Source organism: Carettochelys insculpta, chromosome 5 (genome assembly GCF_033958435.1).
Source record: "Carettochelys insculpta isolate YL-2023 chromosome 5, ASM3395843v1, whole genome shotgun sequence".
NCBI lineage: Eukaryota > Metazoa > Chordata > Testudines > Carettochelyidae > Carettochelys > Carettochelys insculpta.
Genome location: NC_134141.1, coordinates 116,898,896 through 116,918,616, shown reverse-complemented (window position 1 = coordinate 116,918,616; position 19,721 = coordinate 116,898,896). Strand labels below are relative to the sequence as shown.

The window sequence follows — 19,721 nt, the reverse complement described above, 5'->3', positions numbered from 1 at the left end:
TGATGAAGTCACAGACATTTGTTTATAATGTTCAATTTTTGCCAAATAATAAAAAATAATAATATAAATCAGCGAAAGACTCCCAGGGCTTTTAACTTTAAAGGATAATATATATGGTAAATTATGCCGGCTGCTACCTCCCCCAAGTTTCTGATGAACAATATGTTATGTCTGCTTCCTAGCAAGAAGAATGGCATGTTTGTTCAATAGCCCTTTGGATTTCTGAGGTATAATACAGCTCCATTGTGATCAAATTTATTATTAATAAGCTGGATGACACTAAACTTTTCCCAGAGAGTGAGTTACCACTAATTAAGCAATTGGACCAGTTAGATGGTTTGAGCTCACGCACAGGATACAGTGATAGATTTGTCCTATTCTAAATACACAGCCTTGTCAGCGTTTGCATAAAATGTTATCTGAAATATTTATAGCCCTTTGTGTCTGATCTTTACCAGCTTTGGAGTGTTAACAGCCTAGGAGCTAGCTGGAGATCAGTGTTTAGTTCTGAACCTGTTTGGAATAGCCAAGTTAGCAGGACTGTAGGAAAATGTTATGATCTAACATTCAGCATTAAACAAACTATGCACATTCTAAGTTCATTTCTGAGTGCTTTTAAATTGGTTTTAAGTCTTAGAAAAGTAAAAGGCCCTTCTGAAAATTAATTTCCTTGTTTTCTCTTTGTAAAATAATGTTCTTACAGGATCTATCTAGATTAGAAAAAGAGATCTGGTTTAGGTTAAGGTCTGCTAACGTGCTGGATAACCCTGGCCAAACCATGATCTTATCTCTAGTATACTAAATAGATGGAAAAGCCTAGGACAGACCTCGCCTAGCTAAACTGGGGTTAAAATGATTAACTGGTGGCTTCAGAAGTGGAAGAGTGACAGACAAAAGAGGTTCAACCTGTATCACAATTTCATTTCAGAAAGAACTAAATGAATTTAGGTAAATTTACATTATCATTGAATCATAGAAGAGTAGGACTGGAAGGGACCTCGAGAGGCCATCAAGTCCAGCCCCCTGCCCTCATGGCAGGACCAAACACTTTCTAGACCATCCCTGAAAGCCATCTATCTAACCTCTTCTTAAATATCTCCAGTGATGGAGATTCTACCACCTCCCTTGGCAATTCATTCCAGTGTTTGATCACCCTGACAGTTAGGAACTTTTTCCTAATGTCCAACCTGAACCTCCCCTGCTGCAATTTAAGTCTATTGCCTCTTGTTCTATCCTCAGAGGCAAGGAAGAACAAGTTCCCTCCCTCTGCCTTATGACACCCTTTTAGATACCTGAAATCTGCTACCATGCCCCCCCTCAATCTTCTCTTTTCCAAATTAAACAAGCCCAATTCTTTCAGCCTTTCTTCATAGGTCATGTTCTTTAGACCTTTGGTCATTCTCGTTGCTCTCCTCTGGACCCTCTCCAATTTCTCCACATCCTTCCTGAACTGCGTTGCGCAGAACTGGACACAGTACTCCAGCTGAGGCCTAACCAGCGCAGAGTAGAGCGGGAGAATGACTTCTCATGTCTTTTTCACAACACACCTGTTAATGCATCCTAGAATCATGTTTGCTTTTTTTGCAACAGCATCACACTGTTGACTCATATTTAGCTTGTGGTCCACTATAACTCCTAGATCCCTTTCTGCTGTACTCATTCCTAGGCAGTCCTTTCCCATTCTGTATGTGTGACACTGATTGTTCCTTCCTAAGTGGAGCACTTTGCATTTGTCCTTATTAAACTTCATCCTGTTTACCTCAGTATTTGATTTGTTGACAGTTCACTCCATCAGCCTGTGATGGCTTATCTCTCATTAATTACGATTCAAGGAGAATTGCCACCTAAGACAGCTGAGCCAGTACTCTTCTGTTACCAGTTCATACCTAGTAAATGGAAGACCTCCAACCCTTCCCACATTTCACTCTCAGTTTTTGAACTAGATCCAACAACACGGTCCATCCAGACAATTGTGTTGTTTACAGGCTGCAATTTGAAAGAAAGATTTTCTAGCGAATAAAATAAGCTAAATAGATTAAATGATAGCAAATATTTCTGTGGACATTTCTATCGTCTCTCTCTCTTGAGACAGGAGCTATGTAATTTACATCCACCCTTTATGTACAGCATCAAACACAGCGTCATCAGCCGGAACAGAATAAGTAACAGTTTTACTAGACTGATAAGAAATAGGAATAGAGCCAATCAAGACTGCTTCACTGATTTCAATGAAGCTGTGTTGATTTACAGCAGCTGAGGATCTGGTCTGTGAGCCTTTTCCAGCCCTCTTGACCGTCTAAGTCCACAAAAGCAGAGAGATGGACCTTGGAAGAGGGTGTAGGAAATCAGACACTTAAATTTGAATCAACCATCCCAAGGAACCTCATGGATTCAAAGAAACAGCTGTGTCATTTAACAGATCACTGAGAAGCAGTGTGGGCAGTTTGCCTGCCCTTGAGGGTTCTCTTTGATTGAGCACTGCTTTGAATCCGGCACTATCTCCCCCGACCCCTCTAATGTTTCATGAACTCTTCTATTTCACAGATGAAATGAAAGATAGAAGCAGCAAAACATGTCAGAGCGCACACGCACCATAGGAGGCTTGTAGTCATTGGGTGGATTTTTGGCTGTGTGCCTCCAGACATGGTCACATTCAGACCCTGCAGGGTCCTGCTCTTATAAATACACTAACAATCAGACCCTGCAGGGTCCCACTCCTGCATGCATTTTTTCCAAAAGTGCACCTGAATTGTGCACACACTTATGTCTGTGAAAAATCATTTTATATTTCTGTCCTGTATGAAAATTTCCCTTAGAAGGACATAACTCATGAGAAGGACAAAAATCTTCAAGAACACAGTGCAAGAACAATCAGTGTCATGGCATTAGTAACATGAAGAATAGATTATTTCCATCAGATCACTTTGGGCACATCTACACTACAGAGTTATTCCAGAATAGCTTATTCTGGAGTTGTTATTTCAAAATGAGATATTCTGCAATAACGTGTCCACACTACAGGGAAGCCCTAAAAAAAAAAAAGGCAAAACTTTTTCCATATTAGTGCGTCCACACACAATAGAGCCTATTTTGTGATCAGAGCTCTTGGAACACTGCTTCCTGGGGCTCTAATCTAAAACACCACGGCTACGTCTACACTACAGAAGTCCTTGGAAAGAAGTTCTTTGGGCAGATCTCTTCCAAAAAGATTTATTTTGAAAGATCACAACCACACACAAAAGAGCAAATCAAAAAAATCGATTTGCTCTTTCAACAGAGAGTGGCCACACCCCAGCCACTCTTTTGAAAGAATGGGCCACGAAATGCTGTGGATCAAAAAATCTGGCACCTTGGAGAAGTGCTGTTTTGAAAAAATGGCTCCCCCAGAGCATCTACACACATTTTTTTTCTGAAACAATCTTTCAGAAAAAGTTGCTCTTCCTCATCCAGGAGTGGAAGAGGGCCAGCAGGAAAAGTGCTGCATTCTTCCGATTTAATATAGAAAGAACACGTTTTGTGCGCAGATGCTGCATAGGATTTTTTAAAGACCCCCCCAGCTTTTCCAAGAAAACTTGCTAATGCAGGTGTAGCCTATGTCTACACAGAGCTTTATTTCAGAATAAGCTAAATATCTTTTGTAATAGGCACTATTCCTCTTAGAATGAGGTTTACCAAATTCAAAATAGGCTTCCTGCTATTTTGAAATTATTTTGAAATAGTAGTTGTGTTGTGTAGATGCTCGCAAAGTTATTTCAGAATGGCACCCCTTATGCAGAAGTAACTGCTGTATAGACATAGCCTTTCGGTGGCGCCCAGGCCACCATAACAACAACAATAACATGCACTTGAACAGCTCTGTAGGGGAGGTGCCATCTCTGCAGGTTCCTCAAGAATTGGTGTGGCACCGCAGCAGCCCTGACTCAGTTTCCCCCTGGACTCTTCAGCACACAGCAGTTATGGACATGACGTAGGCATCCTGGCTTCCACTGAGAGAATTCAACACTGTAGCGGGGTCTGAGCCACCCAGCCAAGGAGGTCAGACTCATACCAGTGGGGCTCAAGCTAGTGTGCTAAAACAGCAGTGTGGTCACTGCAGTTCAGGCAGCAGGTTGGGCCTTGAGATGACCTGAGCCCTTGGGTTTGAGCTTGGCTGGCCAGCCCAAATCTGTCACTTAGCCCCTGTGTCTGCCTGTCTGCTTTTAATGTGCTAGCTCCAATCTGCCTATGTAGGCTGGGAAATATCTAGCTGCTGCGTAAACATAGCCCTAGCCAAGGTTCAACATCACTCCAAACCAAAAGAATCTTTGGCCCTGCTGCAGCAGCTTGCCTAAACACTCACCCTCTGGTAAACCCTAGACCAGGAGTCAGCAACCCCTAATACAGGTACCAAGAGTGAGACGTGAGCAGATTTTCACTGACAAGTGAATGCAGCCAGGAGCTTGCTCAAAGCTATAGCACGTGTGAATTAACAAAACACAAGCTAATGCTACTGGTAAACCTCCGCATCTTAATTTATTAATGGAGCTCTTGTAAGTAGGATTATTAGTGACTTTAAAAAGTATCACTGGCACTCAGACCGTACATAGAGGTCCAAAGGTCAAATTTCAGCACTCCACTTTGAAACGTTGCTGACCCCTGGGTTAGACTAGCAGTTGGTGTCAAACCTACTCTGTCTCAGGGAGGCCCTGGCTGCCTGAAGTCTGATCCCCACTCCATCTGTCCCCAGCTGAACTGGCTCTCTCCTTTCAGAAGAGCATAAGAATGGCGATATTGGGTCAGACAAACGGTCCACCTAGCCCAGTGTCCTGTATTCTGACAGTGGCCAATGCCAGGTGCCCCAGAGGAATAAACAGAACAGATAGTCATCAAGTAATTCATCCTCTGTGTCACCCGTTCCACCCCCTCCAAGTCTGATGGCTGAAGCAGATGAAGTGAGTGAGGCTGACTGAACCTACAGCAGCTCATTAACCCTTCCTTGCCAGTGTAGGGTTCACATCCTCCCTGCCAAACACCTATCACTAGAAGATCTCAAAGCACATTATGAAGGTAGAACATTATCCCCAATTCACATATGTGGAAACTGAGGCACGATGGCTCCATTGATTGCAAGAAGATAATTACTTATCCACTGAAGTAGTGTGGTATATAAGATAAGCACAAGCTTTCCCCAACCCACACAGCCCAACCAATGTGCCTCGCCCCCTCCCTCAAAGCCAGTCTAACAGAGGAGAGGGTAGTTCACTCTCCATGCCCAAATCTAAATGGCACATTCACAGAGCAGGGGTCAGGGGAGTTCAACCTGAGGTTACCCATTAGCAGTTTCAGGAGAGCTACTGAAATGCACTAACTCAACTTTCATATCTTGGTTTCAGGTTAGATCGCTGCTCCTGTTACATGCCGTGTGTCACCCCAGGACATACACAGAGATGCCAGCTTGGGAGCACACATCTGGCCTGCAAGCTGTGCTGGCCTCATTTCAACATCATTAGGTTAAAACAGTCTGAAAAACAAGCACCAATTCAATACCGATATTACAAACATTCTGCCCTGGGCATCCAAGAACTGGTGTAGAGTTACAAAGAAGAGGCTGGAAGTCCATAGAAAGGCTGCTTATAGAATGCTTCCAGTATTTAGAAGTGCTTCATTTTCATGCACAGAATTGTGACCAGCTGTAACAGGGCAGTCCTCACCTCCCACAATTGCCCCTTTCTGCTCAAGTGGGTGTCTGCACTCTCCAGATGGTGTTGCAGATGCCCCTTCATCTGATTATGCAGGCATAGGCATCCGTCTCCACCTCTAGTACAGGTTGCACCTCTCAAAACCAGGATTCTCTGGTCCTGCAACATCCTTGGCAGGACCATGGCTTTTACTGGACCAGAGAGCCCTAGGCTGGGAGGCTATTTGGCTGATGGCCAGTGGCCGAGACCCCCTACTGGGTGGAAGCCAAGCAACAAGGGAGCTGGTGGCACTGTGCATGGAAGCCCAGAAGGGCCTGTGTCCCCAGGGCTGGGGATGTATCAGCAGTCCAGCTGAGGCTGCGTTGGCAGCCCAGGAAGTGCTGAAGCTGGTACCCCTGGGACTAGGGCTGACACCTAATACAGACACAGCTGGAACTAGTGCCCCCTGGGCTGGGGTCGAGTCTGGCAGCCTGGATCCAAGCAGAGCCAGGGCTAGAACCAGCAGCAGCTGGTGCCAGCTCCCCTGGGGCTGGGCCAGGGCTATATCTAGCATCCCAGCTGGGGCTGGAACCAGACTCCGTGAGGCCAGTAGATAAGGCCACATCCCAGGTCATTGCTATTGTCTGGGACCAGGAGTAAGGGGGTTACTGGGACTGAAGGTGAGGGGCCAGAGGCAGGAGGTTCAGTGGGGAGAAAGCAAAGCTGGCAGCAGGACGGGGCAGCAGGTTGGGGACCCACAGGCAGGTGACCTCCCTTCATCCCACAAATTCCCTTGCTTGGGCTGGTCAGGACCCAAAGGTGCCAGATGAGGAACGTGCAGCCTGTAGCTACTGGAGGGTGAGGTGGGACCCAGGTCTACTTACTACTCTAGGTCCCAGCCCAGGGACCCTGCAAATAGCAGTTCTCTGCTGAGTTCTATTTCCTGAGGTTTCTCTGCTATTCTCCTTCCCAGGCCCACTTCCCTGTGAGTCTGCACCATTCTTTGCCCTTCCCTCAGGGGATTTGTCTCAAAATCCCCAACAGCATCCTAACCAGGGCTCTGCAACTCTTCCTACCACTCATGCCCTGGTCTCTAGTAGCTGACCCTGGGCTTCAGTCTGGTCTGCAATCAGCTCTCCAGACTGAGCTGTCCGAGGTACTGATACTTTACCAGTCCCCCAGCCTGCACAGTCTGAGCTAAAAAGAGAAACTAACTGGCTCTGGCCCAGCAGCTTTTTTATACTGGCTTGTTGAATCCTGACTGGCTACTTCTGCTGCACCCACTCTAGCCCACCTGGAGGACTTCTTTCCTGCTCTTTTCCTGGGGTGGGGTGTGGCAAGGCCACAAGCTTCCAGCAAGGGGCTTTGGGGCCTGGTAAACCCATTCACACCTTCCTTTCTTCTGATAATGTGTAATTAGACTGGACTACATTTGCTCTTCTGCTGACAATGAACACATCATTCAGCTTCTCTACCAACACTTACCTTTGGGCACATCCATGGGGTTTAGGCTGCCAATAAGATCTCTGACATAAAGTCCATCACCTTCATCCTTGCTCAGCCAATTGTTGCAAGAAAAGTAAAACCGGAGGTGAGGCCTATTCATGTCAGTTACTACCACACGGTCCAGGAACCAGCTTGCATTCATTCCTGTGTTGTCGTGCTCGATTCTACAGCACAAAGAGAGAACAAAAGGTACCCCAGGGTTTTAATCTGTGTGGGTTGATTCTTGATGGCACATAGCACATTGATTCACTCGCACATTTCATATTAGACGAGCTAAGAGAAGCAGCACCAAGTGGGGAGGCCGGGGGCAGAAAATGCCCCATGTAGGTTTTTATACTTGTTCAAAGTTCCATGGGTCATGGAGTCAGGAAGGAACAATGACCTACTTACTTTGAAGCAGCAGTCCCATACTAGACCAGTATGGCTGCTGCCAAAGGGGTCTGGTGCATTACTGTGGCTGCAATAGGGTTGCTGACTTTCCTGACTGGGTGGACTACAGTGGCATCTGGTTGGGGAAGCTTGCAAACCTAGACACCACTCAAATCTGATGGCGAGGTGGCCAGGCCACACGGTATTACATCTGGTTCTTGGGAAGACAGCTTCTGTATGGCATAATGCTGTGGGATGTGCCAAGAACTCGTAGTGAACCAGCTTGTGGTCTGTGGAGTTTACTGGTCTATAAAACAGGCGGCTGGACCTCAAGTGAGAAGTAATTGAACCAACGGGTTGGATACAATATTACTGAAATGTGAAAGTGTACAGAGGGAGATCTTTTCCAAGAGCTATTGACTTGCTGGTGATTACTGTCATTGTGAAATGTACATATTAACATCATAGGATGAATTATGACTAATCATTGATATTCTGTTTTGAAATTTGTGAGAGAACAAAGGAAGGAACAGTCGCCATCTAGACAGGTGTTGAGTCAAAATAATCAGTCTCATTATTACTTGTAGTGCAGTAATTCAGCACTGAGAAACAAGTAATCAATGCAAAACATCATTTTCCTCAATGGAACAAATATACAGCACTCAACACTTTCCAATTGTTACAGAATCATTGAATATGGCACAAATACAATCCATGGATATTTATAAGTGATACTGTAGGTGACAGCACACTTCAATTCTAGTCTTAGCCAGCAGATAAGCTGTTCCTACCTGTTAGCAGTATATTCTTCAACAATGAATAAACATTCAAATTCTAAAATGTTATGGCCTGTCACTTGCTGTACTATGTATAGGAGTGATAATATTATACAATACCTTATTTTCTTTATTTGTCCAACATTGTTAGTTTTTATTCGGAACACATCTGTTTTATCTCTCTCAAAGGCAGTTCTACTCCTGTAATATATGCATAGCGAAACCCAGTTAAGATACTAGGTACTATGTCAGCAGATACATCATTACAGACCCATCAAGGATCCAAGCTTAAAAATAAAGGATCCTCATTTCTGTTATTGGACAAACCTACTTTTCAATATCCTCAGTCCTTTGTAAGGTCTGAATGCACTGGGATCTTTTTTAACTTTCCCATTCTTAACCAGTCTGGACATTTTGACAGGTCTGAAGGCACCATCTCAGAGTCCAACATATGAAGTTTGAAAGAAATGCAATGTTCGGCCAAATAGATGCAAATCTTTGATCATATTCTATAACAGCTAAAAAAATACGTTTTGCCAATGAAACAATCACCAGGGTAGAAAAGAGCTGCAGTAGAGATTTTTTTGCTACTCTGCAGATGGCTTTCAGGGGTAACTAAACAATCTTCAGTGAGGACATTTTTTCACCACTTAATTTGTCTGTGAAATTCCAGGCTATTTACAAGATCTCTTCTCCAGTTCTTAAATTCATCTAAAATTACCCAGGAAGAGACTAAAATAGTGAATCTATGGGCGAAGGCTTAGGGTATGATTCTGTCAGCTTGCACCTTGTGTCGCCATTCAGACGAGTACAAATGGCACTTTTGGAATGGAAGACTTTTTCACAGGATTTGCCTTGGCCTGGATAATGAGACAAGGCAGAGCACAACAGTGAAACAGGCACTTTGGATCTGTCTGTTGCCTTACAGAAGCTCTTCTCATTTCTCTGCTCTGTATTGCAGAGCCTGCTTCCTGCTTTCTCCACATAGCCTAACATCATCTAGATCCCTATATCATGATCTAGATCAGGGGTCAGCAACCTTTCCAAGGTGGAGTTCTGAAATTTGTCCTTTTGACCTCTATGTACGGTCCAGTGCCGGTGATATTTTTAAAGTCACTAATAGTCCTGCTTACAAGAGCTCCATTAATAAATGAAGATGCAGAGCTTTACTGTTTATATGGTGATTGGCAGCATTATCTGGTCTTTTAGTAATCTACAGGTGGCATGGTTTAGAGTAAGCTCCCAGCTGCATGGGGGGAGTGTGGGGCTGAGCTCCCACCTTGTGTGCCAATGAAAATAGGCTCACATGCCACTCTTGGCACCAGTGCTGGGGTTGCTGACCCCTGCTTTAGTCTGAAAGACAGTGGACGGTACTAAGGCAGCATGCTTGGCTGCTGGGTCTCAGACTCATCCATCTCATTAAAAATGTTGAAATATGTTACTGATGTTACGTGTGTGTATTCACATTTATATACAGATCAATAAAGTTTTTATATTCTACATACTTATTTTCTTACACATGATGAAAGCGTTTCCCCCCCTATACAAACCTAACTGAAATTTCCATCAGTTTGGATTACATTAGACAGATGTGTGGGATGGGGTGGGATGGGCTGCTAATTGTATGGATGAAAAATGAGGCTCAACATAAAAAGTTTGCTCTCCCCTGTTCTGGAGTAATATCATGGGGGACAGTAATTACCAGGATCCTTAGTGATAAATAAAGCACAGGAAAACTTTAATTGAATAATTCACCTTCAGCTTTCTGAGACTCAAAGATTAGAGGTGTTCATATGTGGGGTCACAGACATTAGTAAAGTATTTCACATGACACTTCTCATATTTTCTCCTGAAACATTAATGCACATTGGCTTGCATAGCAAGATAGGGAACTAGCAGTGCTAGGTTTCAGGCTGGGTTTTATTTCACATTTCTAGTAATGATCTGAAAGTTGTGGATTACCTTTAAAAGTACTAAGGAGTAATACAGTGGATAACAGAATATAAAAACTAGATCAGAGTGAATTCACAATTAATATAACACATTTCACTAATAGGCAGAATATGAAATTCTCAAATACATTTATTATCCTAAGCAATCAAAAAGGAATTTCTTCAAATAAATCCAACAGTCTCTCTCACACAAGAACTCAGACCAGATCAGTGGTTCTCAACCATGTTAGAGAGACAAAATGAGTGAGGGAGTATTTTTTGTTGTGATAGATTATAATTTTCCCCTTGCTAGGAATAATGTGTCATCAGATGATTGGGGCCTAGTAAATTGTTTAAATAAAGCAAGTAAATTCTGCTGCCCAGCTTTGGCACAATGATGTAGTTCTCTAACGTCAAAGTGTGTGGGAACACAAAGGAAAGACAGTATCCAGCAGGACATGATACCCACAATTAGGCTAAATCCTGGGTAGCCCAGAAATTGTTTTGAAGCCAACAGAGAACACGCCAAGAATCCAAATAAAAAGTCAGTTCAATTCCTTGGCTAGCCATATGCGAAAAGCAAATGCAAGAATTCAGCCCTTAAGTCTCAGATGCCAAAGGCCATAGTGAGATCTCCATCAAGTCAGGTATTGTAATTGACTGGTGGTAACTGCCACACAAAAAATTGATAGATTTACACCCAAACCTCAGAAGCATGGAAATGAAGTCTTAAAGTAACAAATAAACTTTCTACAAGCAACAAGAAGTCCTTTGGCTCCTTACAGGCTAGCAGATATATAGGCCCATAAGCTTTCAACAAAGGGGGTCTTTGCCAATGAAAGTTTATGCTGCAAAATATCTGTTAGTCTACAAGGTGCCATGGCATTTCTTATTGTTTTTGCAGATACAGACTAGTATGGCTATCCCTCTGATAAATAAACCTTCTGTCATCCTTGTGGCTCGGTTAAAACCCAGTGAGTGAAAACTCACATTACATGTTGCAATAACCCGAACTTTGACCTACAACACATTTCTGAGTTCTTTCAATGTAAGTCCTGTGGGTCAGAGTCAAGGTTATTATTGTCATGTGTAATGTGAATTTTTATGCTGAAATCATTGTGAAACCAATAAATAAACTTTACAAGTATATGAGACATTTCTGTGTCACTTTAGGTCATGATAGACTTAAGTGGCTTTAATAGTGATGTTTTTTCTTACATGCTTAGTATAATGGTTATAATTTGCTGTAAAAATTAGAGGACCTAAACTTGAGCTGGGCCAACATTTCTCCATTTTGAGACCCTGTTTTCAGTTCCTGTAACTTTGCCAGACTTTAATCATTTGAGCCAAGATTTCCTAAGATGGCTATTAGCTTCAGGGTAAAAATTTGTGAATGGTTCAGCATAATTTTTCCATTATTTCCACAAGTGAAATTAGGGGGAAATACTGAGTTAAGAATATTCTTCCAAATGTTTTGTTAAGATGTTCTACTACTTCCATGCTGTGGAGGAGGGAATTGCAATTTGGTAGAATGTTTCCCTTTAGATCGGTGAACTATGTTTAGTTATTCCCATGAAGTCACACACAAATTTGACCAAGTTTATGAGGATCTTAAAAATCCATTTACACATGCTTCATAGAAACTTCTTAGCATTTAACTGCTTAACCCTCCAAAGGCTTAATTTGTACTAAGAATGTGCCAGCCTAGGGCTTCAGCGCCTGAGCAAGATTTTCCCAACAATTGTACCTCCCGCTTGTTGCTTACTGAATTAAAAAATATTACTATCATGAGAATGTCGAAGAGGGATCAAATTAAGGTTGCAGAGGCAACTTGGAATCTAGCATTTCCTACCTTTTGAGTACTAGACAAAGTTTTTGGTGCATAGCAATGACTATAGACTTAAAAGCCTGTGTGAGAGAAAAAAAAGAAATACAGAACTCCAGACTGTGTTCTCATTTACACCAGTACTAATCTGTGGCCCCACAAAACTCTACTGAACACAATGGAATTGCACTAGTATAAATGTCAGCACATTCTGAGCCATGAAAATTAAAAAGGTGTCAGTCAAGTTCCTTGTCTTGCACTAGTGTTTCTAAGCCTGCTGGGGACTGGAGAATTCTTCAAGCAGTGTATCTCATGGGCCATGCAAAATAGGTTGATTTGTCTTATTTTAAGAGAACTCTTGAATAACAATACTTTTTAGTGGCACCTTAAGGACTAACATATTTATTTACGGATAAGGTGGGCTGCAACCCAGCTTTGTTGGCTGGAGGTGGGCATTAGTCCATGAAAGCATATGCCCAAATAAATTTGTTAGTCATTCAGACACCACAAGATTCCACTTTCTTTTCTGAAACAGATCTAACACAGCTACCCCTCCGAAACACTTCCTAGGCCACTGTATTGATTGAAGTTATTTGTCCTCCCTTCCATATGTTCATTGATTTATTTTATAGCTATTGAATAAAAACCAAAAGGTGAAATCATAGTCCTATTGAACTCAGTGGCCAAATTTCCACTGATTTCAATGGACGTAAAATTTCACCCCAGATCTTCTGCTGATATAATTCAATATAACTCCAATGACTTCCGTAGATCTATATTGATTTACATAAACTGAGGATCAGGTGCCAATATGTAGGTATTCCTGAATTCATCTTTAATTTGTCTGAACTGTGAATCAGAAAAAACATTGTGATTCAAGCTGAAGTAAAAGAGTTAGCCAATTCAAAAGCTTCAGCATGTTGTTAAAAAAAATCCACAGTACTTTCAGTCTCCTTAATATTACAACAACCTTGCTGTCACTTACCAATCTGCTGTGAGGCAGGGATAGTTCTTTCACCTTTGCCTGAAGTTGCAGTAATTTCTAAAATATTTTTAACATTAACTTAAGAAAAAATACATGAATATTTATTCCACTTGTCATAAACAGGACTGAGTAAGCAGGTGACTGCATTGTAATGAATACAAATAAGATAGCTAGCTGAACGCTGTGATGTAATATGTTTAGTGGTAACAGCATTGCTACCCAAGTTATGTAGTCTGTTTAGTCTAGCCCCACCCATCACCTTCAGCTCTAAAATGATAGAGCCACAGGGCAGCAAATAAACGGGGAAAGGTGGTTAAGGAAGCGGAAAATTCATGGAGGATCTCCAGAATTCTACCCACAGTGCAGAGGATGCCACTGGGAACAGGGATCATCTGCAGAACTTTCATGGGAGGCAAGGCCACACAGGCAGGAGAAATGCTATGGTTCTGTAAGGCCAGGCAGGGAACTGCTGATCCAGAATCCATGACTGGACAGACCTAGCCTGCAAACCCATTGTGAAACCCATGAAAAGACAAACTTTTCATAGTGTTCATGTGCTTGGTTGGGCTTTGTGGAGGCAAAGTGGTCTCCTCCTGTGCAGCTCTTTGCTTCTGTGCATGGTTGAGGGTGCTGTGTGAACTACAGAGTCTCAAGGTTGCTCCAATCTTCTCCCAGCCACCCATAGCAGCCAGAGCACATCAATGTTCTGGTCATTATCCTTCACCATGACTCACTATGCTGGGGCTCTACAGCTAGTAGCACAAAGCCATTACTCACACTCCAGACTACCTGCAAATTTTCCTTATACAATACCAGATTCACTAGCTTTATTACTTCTCTGTGCTGGAAAAGAAACGCAAAAGACCTGTACTGTAGGAGAAGAAAGAATTTGACCTAGTCTATTGAAGATCTTAGATACCACTAAACTTTATTTAATGGGATCCAAAAAAAGTTCTTTGTCATTGTTCTGGAAAGATTTTGGAAGCATCGGTTTCCAAAATTCATATTTTTATGACAAGTCAGTATGACAATTCATGTATGTTTTTACAATCACCTTAGGGTTGGACAAAATGTTAAAAAAAAACATATGATATTTCATCAGCTTGTCATGTCTGGTTATAATGTTACTCTGAAGTTATGTACACATGACAAAAAGGTCTGAAATGTCATGTATTTCACTACCAGCACACAAACACAAAGGAAAAAAACCCCACCTCTGTGCTCACCAGACACTGAAATGGTAGTACCTTCGTTAAGTAACGCATGATATTTTATCTTTTTTTAATCATATCATCTGTGCAATCAAATAGACACAGATAAAATGTCATGCATTTGCAGTAATTTCACCAGTGAACTCTATAGAAACTTCTAGTTGGAAGATGCATGAGATTCCATCCTTTTGCCATATTCACACAGTTAAGTACAACATTTAGATGCTGTCTCTACTCCATTTGCTCATTTCATATCTGGGGGGAAAGATTAATCAAATCAGTAGGACATTCACCTATACCTGAAATCATTTCCTCTCATTTTTGTCTGATAGATTAAGACAATGCTTTAAGCATTCATTTACAGGTGCTGAAATTTCAGCTGATACTTCAGGAACCATGAATAGGCATCTCCTGGGGAACCAAATTTCAACAAAAGACTTGTTTGCTAGGTCTCTCCTTTTTGTTTCCAGCCATCTAAGCCCTCTGCTTTCTCTGTGACGAGGATGAAGCTGATGATGCTAGCCACCATCACAAAGTATTTGGCATCAGTATCACTCCATTCAATGTTAAAATCACTATCATATCCTTTTTCCTTCAGCGAAAGGCGCTAATGCCGCTGGAAGGAACCATCATTAACTCTAGTCAGTGAAGTCGACTGACAGAATTCATAACTCATTTAAAATCACAAATGATTGGATTCTTTTCAAGGCCACCACAGAACAACATTTTAGCACAACTCAGGGGATGTCTACAGAGCAGTTAAAGACCCATGGCTGGCTCATGTCAGCTGACTCCAGCTAGCAGTGGTTGGGCTACAGGACTGTAAAACTGCAGTGTAAACATTCAGGCTTGGGCTGGAATCTGGGCTGTGAGACCTCCCCTACTTAAGGTCCCCAATCTCCTGAGATCCAGCCCATTCCCAGACATCGACAGAGCTACTTCACAGCCTCACAGTACGTGCACAAGTGAGCTGACATGGGCCAGCCACCATGGGTCTCTGGAAATGTCTACACAGCAAAGTTATTTCAAAATAGCGACTGCCAGTTTCTACATGACACAACCGCTATTTCTGAATAATTTCAAAAGAGCAGTTGCCTGGTTTTGAAATACAGTAAACGCCCAATTTTACGGACCCCGATTTACTGGACTTTGGGGATAACGGACAACCCCGTTGTTCCCAAAGTCTGCTGGGGTCTGTGAACTCCTAACCCCCACTCCAGAAAAAAAAATGTAAAGGACTTACTACTGCCATGTGGCTGCTCCAGCGCAGTGGCTGCTCCTCCAACCGCATGTGGCGGGGCAGTCCCAGCTGTGTGCAGCAGGGTGCCTCCAGCCACATGTGGCAGGGCAGATCCAGCCACGCATGGTGTGGTGCCTCTACCTGTAGAAGGCAGTTCCACACATGCATAAGGAGGTACCAGCCAGGGTCCAGTGGCTTCTCCAGTGGCAGTTCTGGAAGATCAAATTTTTTCTGGTTTTTGGGGAAGGGGGTTGGGGTGTGGGGGACTGAGGATGGGGGAGCCTGATGTGGGTAGTAAACCCTCACATATCACGGACCTTCAGGAACAAGGGCTAACCCTCCCCCGGCATTGGTCCACTAAATCAATGGTTTACCGTAGGCACCTATTTAGAAATAGGTATTTCAAAATAGGGGCTGTGTAGACAGGGAATAGAGCCTATTTTGAAATAAGCCATCGTGCATTCATTGGCTCTATTTTGAAATAGGCTCTATTGTGTGTAGACGCTATTTCAAAATGCACTTTGAATTTCGCGCTGCCAACATTATGTTAATGAGGTGCTGAATATGCACGTTAGCATCTCATTAGCCTGCTTCCAATTGCCTCATTACCATGCCCCCTCCGACAGGAGGGGTGAGTGTAGAGGTAGCCTGGAATAGTTTATTCAGGAATAATGCTGTTGTGTAGACATGGGCTAGGACTACACTGTAGTCCTATCTTGAAATTACTTATTTTGAACTCAGTGCTGGCAACATGGCACTGGAGTTCAAAATAAGTGCCTATTTTCAACTTCCGACTACCCCTCATTGTATGAGGGGTTGTGGGAACAAAATACCGTTCTCAGAATAGCCCTCCTATTTTGAGTGCAGGGTTTGGTCACTGAGTTTCTATTTTGGGATACAAATGTACATTTGTATCCCAAAATGGACACGATAGTGTAGCCTTAGTCATAGCCTTTAACAGCTGTGTGGACATACCCGAAAGGGCTTTCTCACATAAAAACTGACCTGGATAAAACTCACTGAAAAACAGGTGCCTTTAATGGCTTTACCAATTACCATAAGGCAGATAGCAGTGCTGGAATAGAGAAGCAGTGGAGTTCTCTGGGCAGGGAAGCAAATGGGAAGTCAGGAGAGCTGGGGTGTGTTCCCACTTCTGCTGCTCTCTGAGCTTGGGCAAGTTGCTCTGTGCCAAAGTTTCACCACTTGTAAAATGGGAAATTATACGTGTAAAATACTTTGGGTCTGTGAATAAGAGATATGTTGTATTAGTGGGTTTTTAACACAGATATATACACAGCAAGTTCTCACTGCTGTTGCTAATGATGGCTGGAATAGTAAAAGTGAAACACAAAACCTCTGTGAGCACTGATTTTAGAATATCCAATATGGCAAACAGGTCTGAAATTTCATGTATTTTCATTACCATTCCCATATCATTTTTCTTTACAGAGTCTCATGTTTGAGTTGCTTCACTGGGAAGAGAAGCTCTTTTGAGGATAAAATTTAATATAGCTGCAGGTACCTCTTGTCGGTGCTGTAGAAACGGAGAAAATGTGATGTTACCATATGACATTGAACAGAGCATTAGTATTTTCTGAAACACATTTGCAACAAGACTACACTAGCAAACCTAATGAAAGATAAGACCTACAATCTCCACTAGATTCTACAGGTAAAGGAAATGAATATTATTATTAAAACATTGTTGTGCCAAAGGCAATATTAAAAACTCTTGAGCTATATTATTTCAACGTTACAGACAATTTTGTTATTAGCATATGTTAGTCTGCACAGATGCAGCTAAAGCATAGCTCTATCAAGCAATTAGACTCAGTGGAATTTCCACTGGACCAATGTGAACTTTGAGTCGTGACATGCTCATAAAATCAAAAAGATTTGTTCTCCTCAGAGTCAGTAATTTGCAAAAGGGATGAACAGGGGACAGGTTCTCTTGTGTTTTGAAATGAAAATGATATCTATGATCAGGTGAATAAGGTGCTAGATTGGAAGGCAGGAATTCTGGGTTCTATTCCCAGCTCAGCAACTGACCAACTGTGTAACTCTGGGCAAGTCACATCCATGCTCTGTGCCTCAGTTTCCCCTGCTCTTTGTGTCCTCTATTCAGAGTATAAACTGCCAGAGGCAAGGACCATTTCTCACTACACTTGTGTAACTCACTGGTGAGTGTATGTTACAGATCCTGTCTGGGCTGACCCACCAATGATATGAGTCTGTTACAGGACCAGTTATGGATCTTTGATTCCTTACCTCCTCTCCTAATTTAAAAACACTGGTGCTAGCCAAGATGGCAGCCATCACACTTCTACGAACTCTCACACAAGGGTGTCTCATTCTCAGTTTGAGAGATTGAATGATAAAAATAACTAATACTACTGAGAAGAAGAATATGCAGAATAGTTTTCCACAAAATAGATTTTCCATGGGCGGGAGCAATTTTCCACATGCAACCCTGTGCACAGAGCTGTACATGTCTACATTAATGACACATATTTCAAACCCTGCCCTTACTTGCTTATGGAACAAAACCCTAATTAGTCCAAGAGCTTTATTAGAAGCCTGGAGGGTATCTAAGAAGTGCCTGCTGCACTGGATTTCTCTCTCCTCCGAGAAAGAGAGCCAGGGACAGAAAAGTGAATGCTGTTAACAGGACCAGGGAAATCCAGGCATATTTCAAATAAAACTCTACTCTCACAAGTCTGTTGTGCCATAATTGAGGTTTTACTGTAGGCACCTATTTCTAAAAGCTACATAATGTTTTTGGTTTTTTTTTTTAAACGGCCAGTTAACAATGTCTGGACCATGAAGACCCCTGCAGTGATTTCCCTGACTGTGCTTAACTCTTTCCTAAGACTGTGTTCCAACCTTCTACAGACTCGCAGCAGGCTCCACAAAGCAGAAATAAACTGATTTTTAAAAATCTAGCAGTATTTAGAGATGTTTTCTCTATGAGAAGAGCCAGATGTTCTGCTGGTGTAAAATCAATGGATTTACACCAGAAGAAGATCTGGCCCTAATTTCCGCATGCACCAACTCTTCTTTCGCACTTGTTTCAGAGAGTCGGCGTTTGTCTCTAGGGCAAGGTGTTAACACTTTACATTCCATTTCCCATACAAAGGGTCAGGACTGTAACCTTCAGGCAAAAAGGTCAAGGTTTTCTGCCCCGGGTGGCTTGAGATAGACTCTTACAACCCCCTAGTTAGGCACCTAAATAAAAGTTGCTTTATTTTCAAAGATGCTGCAGCTCCTGAGAATTGCTGCAACAGTTGGAAGTTGTCAGTGGTTAACAGTTATGAAAAACAGGCTGCACAGGTGACTATACATGGAGTCGAGAGCCTAACTTGAGGCACCTGGTAAGAAAATGTTGACCTCTTTAATTTCCACACCGTGATGAAGAAGTCAGGATGTACCAAGAACCTGACAGGTGTTACCAGGGCAGATGTATAGAAATGCATGTGCAAGAGACCTAGGCACTCAAGGCATACAGACTTGCAAGTCACGGAGTGCTCTCTAATCCAGTTTAACTTCTTGGGAAATGAGAGCATCCAGCAAATCACAGATCTGGACCTTACAAAGTACGGTCTGTAGCACAACTTTACTCAGGAGGATTTGTAGGGCTTTGGCACAAATAATAGCCAATAGCATGAATCTGCATTTTCTTTACCGAAATCTGCATATATTTAGGCTATGTTCCATCCGCATCTATCAGCAAAATGCTGCTAGGTTTAAAGAAAAGTTATAAAATGTACTGAATGTAGAGCTGCCCTGAGAGTTACACAATTCCAATACTCACTTGCTGGTGAGATGAGTCTTCGGAGTGATCCCAAACTCTCCAAAGAGAGTAACAAAGACATTGGCGTCAGTTCCTGCTCCTCGTACATCTCCCGTCACGGTCACCACCTCATAAACTGTGGGAGAAGAAAAGGAAAATCAAGACGACAGAAGGAAACCCTAGTCTTGTCTTTAAAGGACCTGACATACCAAACTGAAATACAAATTACTCACAGATCACTTCACTCGCTACTGAAATGCCTCCACCTCTGGGGTGGAACACAATACCTGCCTAACACTACTGGTTAGAACTATTCCAACTAAAACAGTTGTGGACATTTATGTAGACAGACAGAATTTATTTAGATTGGAATTGGGCAGGACAGAGGTAACTCAAACAAAATAAGCCTGTCTGTGTGCCTACACACGCAG

General features: G+C 42.5%; 1 protein-coding gene across 2 annotated transcripts in view; it reads right to left on the bottom strand.

The window, feature by feature from the left end:
• LOXHD1 (lipoxygenase homology PLAT domains 1) overlaps positions 1-19,721 on the bottom strand; it is a 274,986-nt gene that overhangs the window by 182,269 nt on the left and 72,996 nt on the right. For both annotated transcript variants that reach the window (XM_074994358.1, XM_074994359.1), the window contains exons 7-9: positions 19,312-19,426; positions 8,429-8,509; positions 7,143-7,327 (exon numbers count right to left, since the gene is read on the bottom strand). In XM_074994358.1, the coding sequence (XP_074850459.1) occupies positions 7,143-7,327; positions 8,429-8,509; positions 19,312-19,426 (381 nt within the window). The remainder of the gene's footprint in view (positions 1-7,142; positions 7,328-8,428; positions 8,510-19,311; positions 19,427-19,721) is intronic.